The 21886-nt window shown below is 51.5% G+C and overlaps 1 protein-coding gene across 1 annotated transcript; it reads left to right on the top strand.

Annotated features, from left to right (window-relative positions):
* The first annotated feature begins 4520 nt into the window (after positions 1 to 4520).
* LOC136548658 (uncharacterized) lies at positions 4521 to 5063 on the top strand. Its single transcript, XM_066540102.1, has one exon. The coding sequence runs from the start codon at positions 4521 to 4523 to the stop codon at positions 5061 to 5063; it is 543 nt and encodes a 180-aa protein (XP_066396199.1).
* The last annotated feature ends 16823 nt before the right edge of the window (positions 5064 to 21886 follow it).

Genomic DNA, 21886 nt, shown 5'->3' with positions numbered 1-21886 from the left:
TTTGCAAGGATGTCTTTAACCATATGCAGAACCACAAAGATGTCCATGTACTATGGTTGGACATTTGTACGCTCCATGAGGGAACCAAGAGTGAGCAGTGAGGAATGCTATCATCTTGTGATGAAAAAGCTTAACTCATTTGAGATACTTCCTAGAGAAAGTGCTAATGAGATGTATTCACATTTGAATGTTGTTGTAGAGGAAGTCAATGGGCTTGGACTCACACTAATACAACCATCCGATGTTGTGAGAAAGATCTTGAGTGTCCTCCCCATTGACAAGTATGGGCATATTATGATGGTGCTTCATCAAGGTGATCTTTCCACCGCTACGCCAACTCAAATATTGGGGAAGATAAATGCACATGAGATGTACATGCACATCACTCCACAAGATGGCTCTTCTTCTACCAAGAAGAAAGATTTGGCATTCAAGGCTAGCTAAGAGAAGAGGGGCAAAGCAAGAGTTGATCATGATAGCTCCAGTGATGATGAGATTGATGATGCAAGTCTTGCTTTCATGGTGAGAAGAACCACCAAGATGCTCAAGAAGCAAAACAAGAATGGCGTCAAGTTTGATGGCAAGAAGAAGAAATTCTTCACTAGTAGTAGAAGGAAACCCATCTCTGAAATGGATTGCTATATGTTGGGGACCGAATACTAGGGTACCCAAAGAGGAGGAGCTAATAATCATCAAACGTTGATGATTCTGAATAGACAAAAACGTGACTACACCTCTTGCCCAGTGACCGAGGGTTAACTCTGCCTTGTCCGACCCCTGAGGGTTGGCTCCACCACATCCGACCCCTAAGGGCTGGCTCTGCCTCATTTGACCCCTGAGGGCTGGCTCTACCTCGCCTGATGTCTAGGGGCAGGCTCTGCCTCACCCGATGTCTGAGGGTAGGCTTTGCCTCGCTCGATATCTAGGGCAGGCTCCGCCTCGCTCGATGTCCAAGGGCAGGCTCCGCCTCGCCCAATGTTCAAGGGTAGGCTCCGCCTTGCTCGACATCCGAGGGCAGGCTCTACCTCGCCCAACATCCAGGGGTAGGCTCCACCTTGCCCGATGTTTGAGGGTAGGCTCCGCCTCACCCGACGTCTAGGAGCAGGCTCTGCCTCGCCTGACGTCTATGTGCTGCTCCTTCATAACTACGCACATAGATAAGGCAGGGCACTCAAGTCAACTATAATATCGAGGACCATAACCTGCACACCTATAGGAAAGTACCATCAGGATATGACTAGATGGGAGCTTTAAGCCCTTCTAGGCATGTCAAAGCTCAAACAGTGTTGTGGGCGTCGATATTTGTTCGATAGTGTTATGGGCGCCAGCATTTTCTGTCGTACATGAATCCTGACGGAAACATACGACAGCCACTACGGTCTAGGAGGAAACTCATGTCATCTACAGTAACAACCGTGGGGCCTCTACACCATCTGCTCCCCATAGGGTCATGGCTCGGCACCCTGGCATGCCACATTGCTCGCCAAAGTGGGATGGGATGTGACCACTTGCTAAATGAAGCCAGAGCATGGACCTATCAGGATCAACGAATGTGCTATCCCTAGCACCGTCTTCCATATCAGTAGGGCAGGCTCAAAGGAAAAGGAGGACCCAGCACCTTCGAAGGACCTTTGCTGCCTCTGGTTTTCCTCTTTCTCCCATCTCTAATCCCTGCTCCCCCTTGATCTATAAAAGGGAGGATAGAGCACCCCACTAAAGGGATGGATCAATTCTACACACCATGCATCACACAACACATAGCTGAGCAGCAACCAAGCTCTCAGCGCTCTTTCAACCTTTCCATCAGAGACTTGGGACCTGTCCCTCTCTTGACCATTTGTGCCCCCTACTATGAACCTTTCAGTGCTAATAACATGAGTAATAGTAGCAAACTGGATGTAGGGACATTTTGCCCAAACCAGTATAAACCTTATGTCTTTTAGCACACCATCCAGGCCCAACGCGCAACAAATACAAATTTACTAGTTGGTGTTTACCCAAAACACCGATAGTTGGTGAGCTAGGTAGGGGACCTTTGCGCGTTCCGATGTTAACATTAGGCCATGAATGGCTAGCCAGGGAATTAGCTAGGTCCTGGGCACACATGTGAGCTTCAGTGACCTGGACTTCATTGTCACGGTGGGAGGAGAGTTGGCATTGGCTCACGCCGCCATCCAATCTCTCCCCTCCATCAGCCTCAACTATGAGAGGCTTGAACGCCAGCTTAGTGTCTCCCTAGGACCCCAATAGTCCAAGGAGGACCAGCACCGCCTCACCTTTTCCAACGCCAACAACATGGCATGGCTCACCAGAGGAGAACCCCTCTCTCCGGAACACCACATATGGAGCGCCCCGACAGCGCTTCCGTTTGGTCTCCGCAATGTTGCGGCGACCATTAGCCACCTTGTGGCATGACGCATGGTCCTACCACCCGCAAACAATGAGTTTGTGGGGGTGATCAAACATGTCATGGAATCTCTCCACAACCTCCTCGTAGAGGAGCTAGGGTCATCCTCTGGCTCTGACTCCAGCAGGGGGAGCCATCATCCCTCCCGGGAATGCTTCATGACGGGTACCCCCAAGGGACACATTGAAAGCATCTCCGAGGAGGAGGCTACCCTAGCGGACAACCTTGGCAAAGAGGCCAAAGGGGAGACAGTGGCCCCACCTCGCATGGGGGTGGAGTAGCTGAAAGCCCGACATCGGGAGATCAAGGAAACGCGACTCCAGCTTGAGCAGGAATGCGCAAAGCTCAATTGGGAGATCGAATGCCGTGGAGACGGTGGGCGCGCATGTGCTATGGCCTGCGATGTAAACCAAAGGATCATCACCGATGATGAAGCCCATCCTTGTTTTGCACGGGCAAGCCAGAACATCGCCACTGTAGCCACCCTACTCCATGGTCTTCTAGAGGCCGCGACGCCCAAGGATCATTGGGCCCACCATGAAATTCGCACACTGCTCGAGCGTGCCCAGGTAGAGAGCTTGTTGTCTCTGTGACACGAGCTCGACGCTAGCCAACACACGCTCTCCTAGGCATCCCAGTAGGGACTGTGTCAGTCCACCAGGCACCATAGGGTGGCAGGCAGCGTGCCATGGTCCCGGTGCATCAGCATCTCGGCCATAATAGTGACGCACACAACACTCTCGATGCTCGCATGCGTACCCATGGCGATCCAAGAGAGGGAGCCAGCTGTGGCTATCATCCTTGCCACGACGGATGCTACGATAGCGGCAAGGATCAAAGTCTGAGCCCCAGTCTACTAGGCCCTCAGGCCTTCGCCTGACACATCCTCAACGCTGCCTTCCCGCTAAGGTATCGGCCACTGACCAACATCCTGAAGTACTCTGGGGAAACAAACCCTGGACTTTGGCTCGAAGACTATCGGCTTGCCTGCCAAGCCGGTGGCACGGATAATGATGACTTCATTATCCACAACCTTCCACTGTTCTTGGCCAATTCAGCACGAGCGTGGTTGGAACACCTGCCGTCCAATAGAATCTAGAGTTGGGAGGACCTGAAGGAGATCTTTGCGGGTAACTTCCAGGGCACATACAAGCGCCTTAGGAACCCATGGGACCTCAAAAACTACCAACAGAAGGCTAGTGAAACCCTCTATGGGTACATCCAGTGCTTCTCCCAACAGTGCAATGAGCTACCTAACATCATCAACACTGACATTATAGGGGCTTTCCTATCCAGGACTACCTATGAGTCTTTGGTTCATAAGCTAGGACACAAGGGCCCGCGAACCACCAAGGAACTCCTAGACATCATCACCAGCCATGCCTTAGGAGAAGAAGCGGTCGGAGCGATCTTCGATCGTCTCAATGGCAAGGCAAGGCGGGACAAGGGTGCCAGCAAAGGCACCTCCAATCATTCTGCCAAAAGGAAGAACAAGAAGCAATGACGTGAGGACTCGGTCATGGCTGCTGCTGACCGCAAGGGTGGTCGAAAGCCCATGGAGGGCACTCCAAACCATTTTGAAAAATTACTCGAGGGGCCATGCCCAAACCATGCTTTCTCAGTCAAGCATCCGTACAAGGACTGCAGCCTCATGCGACAGTTCTTGTCTAGAGGCTCCAACAAAGGGGAGCACAGAAATGACCCTGCCCACACCACGGACGATGCCAAGGAAAAGGACGACAGCTTTCCAATGCCGAATGACTGCCTCATGATCTTCGGAGGATCAGCGGCCTATGACTCTAAACGTCATTAGAAGGTCATGCACCACAAGGTCTATACAACTGAACCGGCCACACCTCCCTTCCTCCTATGGTCTGAGTCCACCATAACCTTCGATCGGACCGACCACCCAGAGAGCTTCCCACATCTGGGGAGATATCCGCTCGTGGTTGACCCGATCATCGGCACGAAGTGGCTCACCAAAATACTGATGGATAGAGGGAGCGGCCTCAACATCATGTATGCCAAGATGCTCGATGAAATGGGCATCGATCGGACATGCCTCCACCCAACCCAAGCGCCTTTCTATGGCATCATGCCTAGAAAGTAGGCCATGCCACTTGGGCCGATCGATCTACCCATTACCTTCAGGGATCCATTCAATTATAGGATGGAAACCCTCACCTTCGAGGTGGTCAGGTTCCCCAAAACCTTCCACGCCATCCTAGGGCATCCATGCTACATGAAGTTCATGGCCGTCCCCAACTATACATACCTCAAGCTAAAAATACTAGGCCCTAGTGGGGTTATCACCGTCGGCACCTCCTTCCAGCACGCCTATGAGTGCGAGGTCGAGTACTATGGTCATGCCATAGCAATCGTTGCCTCTGGAGAGCTCGCTGCCATCAAGAAGGAGGTCACCGAAGAAGCGCCCGACACCCAGAAGTTGATCGGGTCTTTTGAACCGGTGGAGGGCTCCAAAGAGGTCCTCATAGATCTCGATAGCACCAAGGGTAAAACAGTGCATGTTGGTACCACGTTTCCTCTAAATAGGAAGGCGCGCTCATTGGCTTCCTCCGTGCTAATAGATACATCTTCATGTGGAAACCCTCGAACATGCCAGGCATTCCGAGGGAATTCATCGAGCATACCTTGAAGATCTACCCAGGCTCCAAGTCGGTGAAGCAACACCTGCATCGCTTTGATAAGGAGAAACACAGGGCCATCGGCGAGGAGATAGCAAAACTTTCAGCAGCCGGATTCATCAAGGAAGTATACCACCTAGAGTGGTTAGCCAATCTCGTTCTTGTATGAAAGAAGAGTGGGAAATGGAGGATATGTGTTGACTATATGGGTCTCAACAAAGTGTGCCCAAAGGATTTGTTTCCTTTGCCGCGTATAGACCAAATAGTTGACTCTACCTCGGGGTGTGAAACCCTCTGCTTCTTTGATGCATACTCTAGGTACCACCAAATTGCGATGAAAGAGTCCGACCAGCTCGCGACATCTTTCATCACCCCCTTCGGATCGTTCTGCTACATCTCAATGCCATTCGATCTGAAGAACGCTAGGGCTACATACCAGTGCTATATGCTCAAATGCTTTGGGGACCTCATTGGGTGGACCATTGAGGCCTACATTGATGACATCATGGTCAAGTCCAAATGGGCTGACCATCTCATAGCCGATCTGGAGCAAACCTTTGCAAAACTCTGAGCCAACGACATCAAACTTGATCCTAAGAAGTGTGTTTTTCAGGGTCCCGAGGGGTATGCTGCTCAGCTTCATCGTCTCTGAGCATGGCATCGAAGCCAACTTGGAGAACATCTCAGCCATCACAAGGATGGGCCTAATTCAGAACATAAAGGGGGTTCAGCGAGTCACAGGGTGCCTCACTACACTCAGTCGATTCATCTTGCGCCTCAGTGAACAAGGTCTCCCCCTTTATCGACTCTTGAAGAAAGCCAACCGCTTCGAATGGACATCCAAGGCCTAGGAGGCACTTGACATGGTCAAACTACTTCTGACAAAGGCCCCAATCTTGGTTCCTCCAACCGATGGAGAATCCCTTCTGCTATACATAGCGGCCACCATGCAAGTGGTCAGCGCCATCCTGGTAGTGGAGCGGGAAGAAGGGGGGCATGCCCTCAAGGTGCAGCACCCTATGTACTTCATCAGTGAGGTACTATCTGACTCTAAGATGCACTACTCCCAAATCTAGAAGCTCCTGTATGTCATCCTCATCACCAAAAGGAAGCTACGCCACTACTTCGAGTCACACCCGGTGATGGTCATGACGTCGTTCCCCCTCGGTGAGGTGGTCCAAAGCTAGGATGCCACGGGAAGAACCACAAAATGGGCACTCAAGTTGATGGATCAGGGCATTACGTATGCCTCCCAAATAGTGATCAAATCCTAGGTGTTGGCTGACTTCATCGTGGAATGGACCGAGGTCCAAATACCACCGACGGTCGTCGACCAAGAGTACTGGACGATGTATTTCAATGGGTCACTGATGAAGAGGGGTGCCAGTGCAGGGCTGGTCTTCATATCGCCCCTCGGGGTATGCATGAGGTACATGGTTTGTCTCCATTTTCCCTCATCCAATAATGTGGCTGAGTATGAAGCACTCATTAATGGTATATGCATTGCCATCGAGTTGGGCATCTGATGCCTCGATTCTAGGGTGACTCCTAGCTGGTCGTCGACCAAGTCATGAAGGAGTCAAGCTGTCACGATGCTAAGATGGTTGCATAATGTCGAGAAGTCTAATGGCTAGAGGACAAATTCGATGGCCTCGAACTCAATCACATCCCAAGGTGCCTCAATGAGGCGGCCGATGCGCTTGCGAAGGTGGCATCTGGCCAAGAGCTGGTGCCAACAGGTGTCTTCACCAATGACCAACACAAGCCCTTGGTCTGCTATGAGGGGTCAGAATAGGCCGATGATGGTCCCCCCAATTTAGCCTCGTGGGCTAGCCAACCCGTTGGCTCTGTCTGGCCCTGAAGTCATGGAGCTAGAAGAAGATCTAGCGATAAAGCTCGAACCTCTAGTTGACTGGAGGGTACTCTACCTCGACTACCTACTCCATGATGCACTACCGATAGACAAGGTAGAGGCTTGACGGCTCGCACGCCGCCCCAAGTCCTTTGTTCTTGTAGAGGGCGAACTCTACAAATGAAGCCACATCGGGATCCTACAGCGCTGCATCCCCATTCAGTAGGGGAAGCACTTACTGAGCGATATCCATAGTGGGGTTTGCAGTCACCACGCCGCACCTAGAACCTTGGTTGGAAACGCATTTCGATAGGGCTTCTACTGGCCCACTATAGTAGCCGACGCCGAGCAGATCGTGTGCACCTGCGAAGGGTGTTAGTACTATGCTCGGCAAACTCACCTCCTAGCCCAAGCACTCCAGATGATCCCCATCACATGGCAATTCATGGTCTGGGGGCTCGATCTAGTTGGACCTCTCAAGAAGGCGCTCAGAGGATACACCCACTTGCGTGTCACCATAGACAAGTTTACCAAATGGATAGAAGCTTAGCTGATCTCTATGATCAAGTCTGAGCAAGCCGTGCTGTTCTTCCTCAACATTATCCATCGCCTTGGAGTACTGAACTCCATCATCATAGACAATGGCACATAGTTCACCGGCAAGAAGTTCCTTTGATTCTATGATGAAAACCACATCTGGGTCGATTGGGCTACCGTCGTGCACCCTCGAATGAATGGGCAGGTCGAGCGCGCAAACTGCATGGTCCTATAGGGCCTCAAGCCCAGGATCTTCAACCGGTTAAACAAGTTCGGCACACGGTGGGTCTCTGAGCTCCCCATGGTACTTTGGAGCCTGAGGACAACACCTAGTCGAGCCACTGGCTACACACCCTTCTTCATGGTCTACGGTTCCAAGGCCGTCCTCCCAACCGACCTCGACTATGGAGCGCTAAGGATTAGGGCATATGATGAATAGGGAGCCGAGGCCTCCCACGAGGACACCATGGACTAGTTGGATGAAGCACGCAACATCGCCCTCCACTGCTCGGCCAAGTACCAACAGTCGTTGCAACGGTACCACAGCCGATGAGTGCAGGGCCAAGCCTTCAATGTCGGGGACCTGGTCCTCTACCTCATGCAGAGCAACAAGGACCACCACAAGCTCTCCCCACCCTAGGTGGGGCTATACGTCGTAGCAGAAGTACATCAGCCAGGCGCCTACAAGCTAAAAACCATCGACGGCGAGGTCTTCACCAATGCCTGTAACATCAAGCGGCTATGTCATTTTAACCCCTAAATAAACGCATACTTTCTCTTATCAGTTTTGTCATTGCAATCCCCGATCTTTTGTGACATCCAACCCCTACAAGTGTGAGGGGTCAGACCTCACTCGAGGGCTGATGTGAGCTCATTTATCCAACAAACATTCTCTACGCATGCCCTCCTTTTTCACATTAATTCCTAGGAGCTTGATTTATGAGAACAATTCCTGACTATGACTGGTAGGACTATGGGAAACCCATGCCCCGATGGCTATGGTCTCTTAGCTCACCAGCGTGATCAGAATTGGCTCACCCGCACTCTGAGCTTTTGTGACCTTAACCACAAAAAAGGGTCAGGATGTGCTAAACCTTTTTTACACAAAAAAGGGGAGAAGAAATAAGGAGCTATTTACATTTCATCACGAAAAGGGACTAATGTATTCATGAATACAAAAAACTATTCACTCAGGGGCTCCCCCACAACTTAAATGGTTATATTTGCTGACCACTTCTACTCTAAATACTACTATGGCTGCCGTGCCATGCTCTCCATCGGCAACGTCCTACTGCTCCATGGGATCCCTGAGGGTGCCGTCGTCTGCAATGTCGAGCACCAAGTTGGTGACCGTGGTGTCTTCGCCAGGGCATCCAAGGACTACGCCATCATGATTAGCCACAACCCTAACAACGGCACCTCGAGATGAGGCAACTCCTGGATGGGGATGCTACCCACCAAAGTATGGCCACCATGGTAGGTGGATGTCTCCAACATCTCATCAAACTTTATGAACTAGCCAACCTGAGCAGCTACAAGGGTGAAACCCCCCATCGGCATAGTCCTAGGTGGCTTCCCCACCGATAAGGCTCGCCCAAAGAAGATTCGCCGAAAGAAGTCTACGTACGACTCCATCCCGACGAAGGCCTCGTAGACGGTGACAAAGCTAGCAACGTGCAACACCCTCTAGTGCGCCTCCTCCTTCGGCAGAAGCGCCCCCTTCTCGGCGAAGGTGGCCAGCACCATCTCATCTACGTTGGATGACCTCCAACTCGATATCATGCTCTAGATTCATGAACAGATTTGTGAGTTCTCCTCTCCCTGGCTTTATCCTCTCTCACTTAGGAACCACCACAATGCACGAATGCACTCAGCAAGAAGGAACAAGGAGGAAAGGCAGCAGCTCAAGAATAGGTGGAGGAATAGGACAAGAACCCTCTCCCTTCCCCTATTTAAGGAGGAGACAAAGCAGTTGGAGAAAGGTGAAGGGTTGGGGCAAAAAACCCTCTCCCTTCGCCTATTCAATGTGGATGCTAATTCGATGGGATGCATCTTGACTGACAGGACATGCCCTGCTCGACAAGATGGTGCCTGGTCAAATAGGACATGGTCTAGGCATGACCAACCACTACTGCACGCCGGGCACGAGAAACAAGGCACAGGCACATGCAGGTGGCTCTTTGCCTTCCTAGGAAGGACCTGGAAGGGCCCAATGATGGAACCTTCATCATGGGGAGACCAATAGGCCTCCTGAGTCGATCGGATGGCCCAGGCGAACACTAAGCAATGGGGTTGAGGAACTAAACGGTTGTCGAAAGATAAGCACCATTATTTACTTACTTTACGTATCAATTTCACTATCGAGCCTCTGACCCCAGCAAGGGCAGGGGTGTGTACATCGCTCAAGGGTACCGAGAGTGTCTACTCATTTAGACATTCTCTTCACCCGACCCCTCCTTACGTTTAAAAACTAGAGGCATGATGTGCGAGTGTAAACTTTGAGTAAAACTGGTCGAACCGCTAGACCCTATGCCCTAGCAGCTACGATGCTTTTGTTCACCAGCATGATCGAATTCATTGTCCCCATGCCCCAAGCTTTAGCATCTGCCTTCTCGAGAAGGGTTCAGAGGGGTCTACCTATGGAATCTCCTTCAAGGAGAAGCTATCAGGTCACCTAAGTCGATTGAACGGCTCAGATCGTCGCCGAGAGACAGAAACAAAAAAATTACGATGCTCGTGCAGGTTACACTGGCCCCATCGTGAATGTTGGACTAGAACCCATGCACGGACATGTCTGGTAAGAGCTCCCCATCACTCATGCCACCAAGGTAACATCACCGACCCTCGCCTTCATTTCCATTATATTGTACATTCATCCCATATATCCAAGCATTGCATATGCAATTGTTGCATCTCAACGCTTTGCGTCAGTGTGATGAAGTGGTAGTCACCTCATTCGACATGAGCGGCAACTAACCGAGGTTCGAAGGCCAGCCCACGAAAGGCTTGAGGCCACCTTAGGTCAAATAGAGCCAGGGGAGAAAAATCAAGATGAGCCCTAGTGTCCTTGCCTGACGCCGCTTCAGAAGCAGACAGGGACATCTTGACCTTTCTTGTTCGATTCTAACCTTGAGCCAAACCCACAGAATCTCCATCGAGGAGAGGCCAATGGGCCACCCAAGCCTATCGAATGGCTCGGGCATCTACCGGGAGGTGGGTTAAGATGGAATGCCACATGAGGGCTCTATCAACCCCGTTAAGTGGATGATGGACCCAGATTCCACTCGAACATGCCCGTAAGTGAGCTCATTAAGTGCAACACTCGAGCCATCGAGGCAAGTGTTGTTAGCTCAGCTCCTCCGATTGTGCAAACTGAGGATAGGGTGACACATGAAACATGGCCGACCCCTATCAGACCCTAAGGGGCCTAGGGGCTCAAGCTGCCCAATCCTAGATCGAGAGACTGAGGTCCAAAGGCCGGCCCATGAAGGGCCCTAAGGCCATTTCATGTCGAACAAGAGCTAGGGGAGAAAACGCAGATGAGACTCAGTGGCCTTCACCCAACCTACATAGAGGCAGATAGGGTCATCTCAACCTTCTCATTCGATCTAGCCTCTAGCTAAGCCCATAGAATCCCCATTGAGGGGGAATCCATTGGAAGGCGGGTTAAGGAGCAACAGAATGCCACCCGAGGACTTTGCCAACCCTGTCATGAGCGATGGGACCAGGATTCCATTTGAACATCCCCTATTAGCAAGCTCATCAAGCATGTCACTCAAGCCATTGAGGCAAGTGACGTTGCCTCAACCCCTCTGGTTGCAAAAACCACAGACTGGGGCGATAGTCACAAAAATGAGCTGACCCTTGACCAAATCCTCGCCACGTGTGGGGACTCAGGGAAGTTTGGACTTGCAAGGAGACCAAATGCACTGATCAGTAGAACGATAGCTAAAATCCTAAGGATGGGGTACGTGCAAATACAAGAGTAGTTTTGCTATCCTCTCTTCGGTCTCTAGTGACATTCGACCCCAGCAACCGCAAGGGGTCAGGAATTCACTTGGGGGCTGATAAAGGTATAAATACCCCCTTTTTCGAAATAGTCACTACTGTCGGACCTCTTCCTCATGTTAAGGTTAGTGTTAAGGTTTGTGGGAACTGAATAACCGAGCATGCCTGGTCAAACTCCGAAAAAACCCATGCCCCAATGGCTATGGTAACTTTGCTCACTAGCATAATCGAAGTTTCCCTCTTACACACCTCGGGCCCTATGGCCTTAATGAATGGAAGGGTCGGATTGCATGAGCCCTTCTTTTTTAAATACAAAAAGGGAAGTAAGCAAGTTCAATCAAACGAAACAAAACTATGAATTTGTTTAATGAAATGAAATTATGAATCTATTTTTAAGATACAAAAGTGCCGACTCTTGTCCACAGATTAAAGATAATGTCCATCAAACCCAATAGACTAACTACCCCCTTCAGGGGAGAACCATGTCTTCAACTTTACTCGCCATGGTTTCTACAAGAGGAGTCACCAGTAGCTTCTATGTCATCTAGCTCGGACGCTTCGTAGCCAGGCACTGAAACCAAGACTCATCACCTCCAAGTCAATGCTTTCATTGTAATGTGAGCGGGCGATGGCAAAGACTTGGGTGATCCCTGAGCGAAGAGCTTCCTTCTCCAGCTAGAGCACCTGTGCCATGATATCTATGGCATGGGCCACGAGCGAGCTGGTCCCCTCCTGCCTACACCACCTATAGGTCGTTGCAGACTATGCCAAGGGCAACCTTCAGGACATGAAGCTCATCACTCATAGCCTGAAGAAGACTCCTTCGCCTTAGCGAGATCCATGGCCTATCCAGCAGTGGCGCCCTTAGCCTCCAACTTCTGGGCTTTCACGGTTCCAAGCTCAGCCTAGAGGGAGCTAATCCTCTACTACTGCCTCATCGTGCTCTCAGATGGCCTGGTCACGCTCCCTCGCGAGCCACGACTGCGCTCTGAGTAGAGCCTCTCCACCATATGGTGTAGCTCATCTCGCTCCTTGCTGTAGCTGAGCAACCGCCTCGGCGTCTAGTTTCACCCTTTGCTCTAGGGCTGTGGACCTCTCCTCGGCTCCTAGCCTGAGATCCCCTCCTTCTCAGGCCACGGCTAGGAGGTCGATGATCTGCTAGTAGGTCTCGGCATCCTGCTGGAGCAGCTCATCCTGCTCCTTCTGCACTCTGGCGGCCTCCTCTTCATCCCGTCCGCACCCTCTCTAATAGTTCATCAAAAGACTTCTTGGTGTCCTCCACGTCCCGACGAGCCTCGGCCTCCCACCGTTGAAGATTGTCCGCCTCCGTGGCTGTAACAACCCAAAAATCCACACACCAAAAATCACAACTATAAATTTTTTTTTGTTTTAACCCCATGCAATGTTGAGTGACATCTGTAGGAGCCAACCCTAGGTATTGCATTAATTGTAACCTAACTAAACAATTTCATGAGCATGGCATGTCGTTTGTTAATTATGTTTACTCAAATACTAACAAATAAAATATAGCATATATTGTTAACTCAAATGGTGATTTGGATTTTCATTTGTTTTAAGTAATGCCTAACAACTCCTTTAAAAGAAATAAACCATAAAGTAATTATTAATCAAACCAAGGAATAAATGCTAAAAGAGGAAACTATTTCCGTTTTTGTATAACAAAACTATACTTATTTTTGTTATACAAAATAGCTAAATAAAGTTCCTAATATGTACATCAGATTTGAATTCCAACTCAAAATCAAATTTGAATTCAAACAAAGAAGAAGAAAAACAAAATAGAAAAAGAAAAGAAGAAAAAGCCTCACAGCCCAGCTTCACGCGCAGGTCGGCGCAACCCGTGCGACCAAAACTACCGGCCCTAGCCCTCCACTTCTCCCCCTCAGCTGGCCCACGCATGGCTGTGAGCAGGCCTGGCCTGACCAGCGCGTGGCCCACACAGCCAGCCCGCACATTGCTCATGCCCGCACACCCGTTTCACCTCGCCTGTAGCCGCTACCACACTGGGTCCCACACGTCAGCCACCCTAGCCACTAGTGTCGTCTTCCTCCCCATGCCGAACACTCCTCTGACCAAGCCTCGACCAGTGTGGCAGGAGCGGGCCTAGGGGGACACGCGAATCTCCTAGCCCTGTCCCCTTAGGCACCATGCCCACACAACCCTTGCACCAACCACCCACGCCCGCTGACGCCGTCCGATGCAATCGGCGCATCGTCTGCCGTTCACACCGTCCGCCATTGGAGCTTGGAGCTCGGCTATAAAAGCGTCAGGCCCTGGGAGCCCCTTGAGCTCTCTCATCGCCTCACCACCACTTTGTGGCCATCCACTGCGCACCCGAGCCAAGAGAGAAGAGGGAGAAGAGGAAGAAGAAGGGGGAGCGCCAAAGCCGCGCTGACGTCACCGGTGTCGCTAGAGCGGAGGACGTTGCCCCGATCAAGCACGTCGACGCTGCGCTACACTGCACCGCACTACGCTGCTTTTGGAGCTACACTGGCCACAACCTGCCACTGTGTCACCATCCTATCTTCCATGACACCAAAGGTGAGCCTCGGTCTTCCCCTGCTCGCCGCCGGACCTCGCTGTGTCGGCCATGGCGCTCCACACCAGGAGCGCATAGGCCAAGGCCATCTCCGGCCTCTAGGTACACACGCACTCACGCGCACATCCATGACCATGCTGTGACTACCCCACCGGTGCCTTGTAGTGCTCCTGCGTGCCTCGCCGTTGCCACCATGCTGCCATGGACGCCATGGAGCCCCTACCGGCCACATGAGGACCCGAAGCCCCACCTTGAGCCCTGGACGCCCTTGCCATGCTCCCACGGACCCACAGAAGCCCTTATCCACCTAGTCGAGCCACTAGGGAGCCTACATGCGCGACCTCACCACCGGCGAGCATCGTTGAGCCACCGACCACCATGGCCAGTGCCCTGGAAAGCCTCGGCTGCCACCTAGACCCCACCATCGTGTTCACCATGGCCTAGGGAAGCTTTCCCCCACCTTAATTGGACACCAGCGCCACCGTAGGATCACGTTGGCGAGCACATCACCTGGCGGGAGCACGTCGGAGATGAAAGCAGAGGCCTCCTCTCACCGGCCACACGCTGCCTACACCTGATACACATAGACCACAGAGAGAAGAAAGGAAGGGTGGACGCGGTTCACCGGAAGGAGACGCGGTCCACCATAGACCAGCGCTTGCACCCACCGTGGACCATGCCTATGAACCAAGCCTAGTGGAGGCCCACAGCTACGACGTGGCAGCGCCATAGCTTGCCATGTGTCCAGGCCGACCCAGCCCAAATCTAGCCCATATCTAGGCCCAACTGGCCCAGTTCGGACCCAGGTCCGTGTTGACCAGTTAACCGGTCAATGTTGACTAGTTGACCTAGGCCCACATGTCAGTGACACAGAGCCACTAGACCCACTTGTCAGTGGCTGACATCATGCTGACGTCATGACGACGTCATGCGGGTCCCACCTATCAGTAATAACACAGTCGAGGTGACGTCACTGATGATGTCAGCTGCTAACGTCAGTAGCCCTGGCCCTACACGTTAGTGACCCTGACCCATTGACCATTGACTCACCGTTGACTCGCCGTTGACCTTGGTCAGACCCACATGTCAGTGACCCAAGAGCCTCTGGCCCCACCTGTCGGAAACGATGACGTTGATGACGTCATGCTAACATCAAGATGACATCAGCAGGACCCCACTTGTTAGCTCAGAGCCTAAGCCGATGATGTCATGCTAACATCAGCATGCCACGTGGACCAGTCACAGCGTGACACGCGTCAGCCCAGGATTAATTCAGCCTTTTCCATTTTCAGAAATAATTTAAACTTCAGAAATTCATAACTAATTCATATGACCTCAAAAAAATATGAAACTAGGACCAAAATTCATCTAAAATCAAGCTTTAAGCAATGAACCCATGTTTGAGTCTATTTGACACTTTTAAATTTTCATTGCTTCTTTGTGCTATTCTATAGACGTCGCTAACATGACTATAATATGATCGTTGTAGACTCAGAGGAGAATCAGACGGATGAGGACCATGAGTACCGTGAGGAGAACGGAGATGACTACACTAAAGGTGCCACATCCCACCCAATCTCATAGCACCTATTATGCATGGCTAATATAGAACTACTATTACTTTACTTTACTGCTACAATCATACTATGATAGGACTTGCATGGTAGTATGGTTACTTGAAGGCCTTTACCTTGACGCAACCTTACCCCTGCATACCCTACTATTAGGCTAGACACATGCTTACTACTATATATTTCATTACTTATACTTCTACTACGCTTATACTACATGTGTGGTGGAAACTGGCGTTATCTGGACTATGGGGAGAGTGCTGCATGTGTGACTTGGGTGTGTGGAGGGTGAGGGTTGTGTTGACCAAGTTGGAGTATACGACGAGCCTAGGGAAAGTCTTGCCATGTGGTGCTACCTAGGCACCCCTAGAAATGGATACCTGTGGTGGGTAAATGGTATATGAGGTGGTCCTGGGTGTGAACCTATGATGGGAGGAGCCCGGGGTGGAGGTGCTGTGGTGGCACAATAAATGGAAACCCTGATGGAGACATTCTGGCTTGGTCATCCCTAAGGACTTACTAGTACTCAGATTCACCAGGAAGCCTTACGTACCACTCGCCCTATATAGTGTGGGACGGCTGGACTACTTGGTAGGATATTGCCACTACTGCTAGGTTGATAGCGGACAGTGTAAGGAGGTACGGGGCATAGAGGATTTTCCCCACACCCTTCCAAGACTTCATGGAGACCTTGTGGACCCAGCTCATGACTCACAGTTTCAGCCACCCTAGACGGGACTTGGGGTGTACTAGGGCTAAATGGTAGGGTGGCATTATCCTAGGCTAGCAAGCGGCCAGAATCAGCACAGTTGACGACGGTCAGTGAGGAAGGTGGATCTTGTGGTTATGTAAAACCTCTGCAGAGTGTATGGTTGATTGATCGATACATGAGCCAACTTGTCGGCTATGGACCTTTCCTAGGTTTCACATAAACTAGATAGCGAGATGAGTCCTTCTCTTCTTCCCCCGTGAGAGAGTGTTGGTCGTAGCCAGGGGCTACTGGGCCTTGAGACAGTGCCTGAGAGGGAGTTGGCCTAGTCGACTGAGCGATGGTATGGTGATGGTATGGTGATGGTATGGAGATGGTGGTATATCGATCCTAGGATCGAAACCTGGCTCTGGACGGGAATGGGGTGGAATGTGTGAGAATGGTGTTAAAACTTGACCAACTATTATTATATACTCGATATGCTATCGCATAGGAAACCCCAGCCTTATAGGTTCCTTTTGATTATATCCAACTTGCATCCAGTTTCAACAAAGCAATGCTCATAGGGTGGGAGTGGCCAGTACAAATCATACTGATAAATTTTGGCACACAGGTTCTGCTGAGGAGTATAGCTCCTGAGGAGTTTGATGGTTGAGGGGTTCGTTCCTACTCTCGAGTTTGGCGATCTTATCTTCAAGCTGTTCTGAATGAATGCTACTTTTGATTCCACCAATGCGATGATGTAATAAATTATGTAATTCCACACTATTTGTACTCTGATATTATCATTGTATGGATGTGGTATTCGACTAAAAATTTGGGTAATATGATCTACAACAGTCTTATTACACTTTGACTCTGTGGATTTCCCTTCGTGGAAATCAGGTCGCTTTAGTGGCTAGGGGAGTCAACTTGGCCACCCTCTGTTGGAGCTAGGCAGTCATGTCCCTATGCAGTCGTGCCTCTTTAATGAGGTGGTCCCTGTCCTCCTTATGCTCATGAAGGAACTAGGATTTCTCTCGACTACGAGCAATAAGAGACTCAAAAAGATGGTGGTCAGAAAACAAAAATAGATGAAGAAAGAATTGAGCTAGAGGCAAGACTAAGTGAATACCTAGCCGGTGGGAATGATGACATCTCAGTAGGGCACCCCTAGCCTAGTTCAGAGCTTCGAGCGTGACCAGTGATCTCCTCGTTGAGACTCTCCCGCTCCATGCCCTCGGTGGCTTCATTGAGGGTGAAGAGTTCCAATGATGAGTCCTACAGACTCACCCATCGAAGCGAGGGCTCATCCCATGTGGGCGGATGGTGGCCCTCCAATGTTAGGACTTGGGACAACTCCCTTGCCAGTCTCCTCGGCAACCACCACGGTGTCCAAGGGTCCCTCGGCCACGACCCCCTCCGTCCTACCCATGACGGGCGTTGTCTCTAGGGCTACCGGTAGCATGGGACTGCGCCACTACCTCGGTCACCGCCACCATAGCTTCTAGCTACGACCCATCTGTCATAGCCACTATCACCTCCACCTCCATCGGCGGGACCTCATCCAGCTACACCATGCCCGCCATGGTCGACACAACGAGTGCGGCCGGTAGCTCCGCCCGCTCCAACGTCGGTAGCAAAATTGCTTCCATGTCGCAACCTCTGAGGGTGCTCCCTCAGCTTTGCTAACCACTTGACCCACTGAGGGCACAGGGCACCACCGCAGGCAGCGCCTGACTAGCCGATGAGGCTACGACGTCGGGTCCACTCTCGCCCAAAATAGGAGCGACGTCAGGCAATAGCCCCTGCCTTGCCTGAAGGGCGATGCTCTTCTTGGGCACTAGCACTAAAGAAGTGCCCCATTTAACCCATCTCCTGATGCTGTAGAAGAAACAAAAGGCGTTAGTCACGATGAAAACAGACGAAAACAAGAGAAAAGCAGAGAAAAATAGAGAAAACAGAGAAACTGTGACTTATGTTGGTGTTGTTGGGTGGTGGAGACGCTTGGGGGATGAACCCCTAGGCCCCTGCTCCACCTCATCTGGGTGGGACCATTTTTGAGCCCGCCCCTTACTCCTAGGCAGAGGGGTCTGCCTCCCTTATGTCCAGGGGCACGGCAGCGGAGCCGCCCCCCTCCACCGACACCTCGAACGCGGCAATAGATCCACTCATGCTTGATATCTCTTAAGGCATGGCAATGGGGCCACCCCCCTATGCCAGCACCTTGGGTGTGACAGTAGACTCGCTCACTCTTGCTGTCTCCTCGAGTAGGCCAATGGTTTGGTATGTCTTCGTCGGCCTGACGGACGTGCTTTCCCCAACATGGAACGAGAAAGGCCCCTACACGGATGAGTATATACCTGTCAGCGTATCCTCGCTCACCAGGTCATCCTATTCAGTGTCAGCAACTACCTCATCATCAACATCATTGTCTATCTCCTCTCCTCGCTCCCGTGCTGGCAACTTCTATTGCTTCTTCCTCCTCTCGTCCACCTTGGCCTTCTTCTGCCACTCGGTCGTAGTGCGATTTGCCACCACCACGAGTGGGTCCTTTGGCAGTGGGGCCAGATGATCCATAAAGATGAGTCTCTTCAGCTGGTTCCCCTATCTCAATATCAACATCAAGGGGTTAGGAGTTCAATTAAAAAGGAGGCACGGGGACAGAGAACTTACGAAGTCAATGTACCTCGGATCTGGCCGCATTGGGGGATGCCCTAGCACCGGATACACAAAATCAAGAACGGTGCCTCCTTGATGCGCTGCACCACTTTGGAGGGGGAGAATGCTCCCTCAGTGAGCGCTATCCCATCAAGCACCACCCCAGGCGCCATCATGTGCAGGGGAAGCGTGCGCCTCATCAACGACGCCACTCTCCGCATGTGGTAGGCACCGATGATCCCTGACCCCTTCGTGCCCCTCTCCTTTAGGATATGGATGGTGGCAAGGTGGTCCTGAATCCTCTTCTTATCTTTCTCTAGCACCCCCACTTCCTCCATGAATCTGGGACCCTTTTGATGAGGCACCTGGTAAACTCTAGCAAGGGAGCAGCTATGTTGTTCCTGACATAAAACCAATGTGAATGCCACCCCTTGTTGGAGGTTGATAGATGCATTGGTGGGTACTCATTGACCTAGTTGTTGTGGAGCTAGATGCCGGCGCATCCTATTGGCACGTTTAGCTCTTGCCTCTTCTCCTGCTTCTTTAGGAGGGTGATGGTGAAGAAATACCACCACAGGTCAAAGTGGGGACTAATCCCCAAGACCCCTCACATAGGTCGACAAACACCACAATGGGTTGGATCCCATTAGGAGTAAGGTGTTGTAGCTCCACATTGTAGTAATGTAGCAACCCCCGAAGGAACTTGTGGGCAGGGGTGGTGAATCCCCGCTCATGGAAGTGAGCAAAGGACACAATGTAACCTTTGGGCAGTGACGGCACGTCCTCATTGCTAGGCAGCCGCCACTCCTCGGCGGTGGTCCATGCGTAAAGAAGGCCACGGCAAATGAGGCCCACTAGGCGCTAGAGGGTGGCATCAGATCTACACCATGGCTCCATTAAATGATTGGGATGGATGGATGTGAACTTGGCGGCTGAGATGCAGATGCAGGAGGCTTAGGTGATTGGAGGCGGAGGTTGTAGATGTAAAGGCAAGGAGGCAATGTATGAAACCCTAGGGGCAAATGCTTTGGTTTTATAGGGGCAATAGATGCGAGGAAGGCAACCATCCACCTAGATCTCTGCGCCTGCCACGATTCACCACCATGTCACCACGTGGGATATGCACCCATAATCCCTATCCTTTCCCTTTGAAGATGCACCGGACATTTTGCCTCCCTAGGTAGACCAAGACTCTTTACCAGTAAAAAGATATAGGTCAAAAAGCGTTCCTCCAAGCTTGTCTAGGCCCAAGAGTTCGTGGGCTAGCCCATCAACGGTTTTGACGAACCATCCCAAGGCACCCTTATGACAAAAGGAAGGGCCCACGATTGGCCAAAACTTAGGTGCACAAGCTTCATGAGAGTCTCGGTCCATGATCGAGTCTTAGCCAGGCTAACTCTGACCGGATCCTCGTAAATGGGATATCAGGATCCCAATTGAATTATCCGGATAACAAAACTGCCAAATCTCATAGCCATACCCGCGAAGGGTCCAAATCACCCCTAGGTGATTCTATCCAAATTGCTCGGGGGCTATACCCGATGGGAGTGCTCGTGTGCACCCTCTAGCAAATTGAATCACTCCCAGGTGATTCTATCCGAATCACCCAGGGCTCGGGGGCTACACCCAATGGGTGCTACTCGCACGCACCCTCTAGCAAATCGAATCAATCTCCGGACGATTCTATCCGAATCACCTAGGGGCTCGGGGGCTATAACCGTTGGGTGCGCTCACATGCACCCTTTGGCGAGTCAAATCACCCCCAGGCGATTCTATTCGAATCACCTAGGGGCTTGGGGGCAACTATCGAGGACCAAATACTAGGGTACCTAAAGAGGAGGAGCTAATAATCATCAAATGTTGATGATTCTGAATAGACAAGAACGTGACTACACCTCTTGCCCAACGACCGAGGGTTAACTCTGCCTTGTCCGACCCCTGAGGGCTGGCTCCGCCACTCTGACCCCTGAGGTCTAGCTCCGCCTCATCCGACCCTTGAGGGCTAGCTCTGCCTTGCCCGATGTTAGGGGGCAGGCTCTGCCTCACCCGACATCTAAGGGTAGGCTCTGCCTCGACCGACGTCCGAGGGTAGGCTCCACCTCGCCTGACGTCTAGGGGTAGGCTCCACCTTGCTTGATGTCCGAGGGCAGGCTCTGCCTTGCCCAACATCTAGGGGCAGGCTCCACCTCGCCTGATGTCCAAGGATAGGCTCCCCCTCATCCGATGTCTGAGGGTAGGCTTTGCCTCGCCCAACTTCTGAGGGTAGGCTTGGCCTCGACCAATGTCTGGGAGCAGGATCCGCCTCGCTCGACGTCTATGTGCTGCTCCTTCATAACTACGCGCACAGATAAGGCGGGGCACTCAAGTCAACCATAATACCGAGGATCATACCCTGCACACCTACAGGAAACTACCATCAGGATATGACTAGACAGGCGCTTTAAGCCCTTCTATGCATGTCAAAGCCCAAATAGTGTTGTGGGCACCGACATTTGTCCTACAGTGTTATGGGCGCCAGCATTTGCCCTCGGACATGAATCCTGATAGAAACATATGACAACCACTACGGTCCAAGAGGAAACTCATGTCATCTATAGTAACGAACATGGGGCCTCTATGCCATCTTCTCCCTGTAGGGTCATGGCTTGGCACCCTGGTGTGCCATGCCACCCATCGAAGTGGGATGGGACGTGACCACTTGCTAAACAAATCCAGAGCACGGACCTATCAGGATCAGCGAATGTGCTATCCCTGGCACCATTTGCCATGTCAGTAGGGTAGGCTCAAAGGAAAAGGAAGACCCAGCACCTTCGAAGGACCTTCTCTGCCTCTGGTTTTCCTCTTTCTCCCATCTGTAATCCCTGCTCCCCCTTGATCAATAAAAGGGAGGACAGGGCACCCCACTAAATGGACGGATTGATTCTACACACCATGCATCACACAACACACAGCCGAGC

This window comes from Miscanthus floridulus, chromosome 4 (assembly GCF_019320115.1).
Source record: "Miscanthus floridulus cultivar M001 chromosome 4, ASM1932011v1, whole genome shotgun sequence".
Classification (NCBI taxonomy): domain Eukaryota; kingdom Viridiplantae; phylum Streptophyta; class Magnoliopsida; order Poales; family Poaceae; genus Miscanthus; species Miscanthus floridulus.
This window is presented reverse-complemented; position numbering and strand designations above follow the sequence as displayed.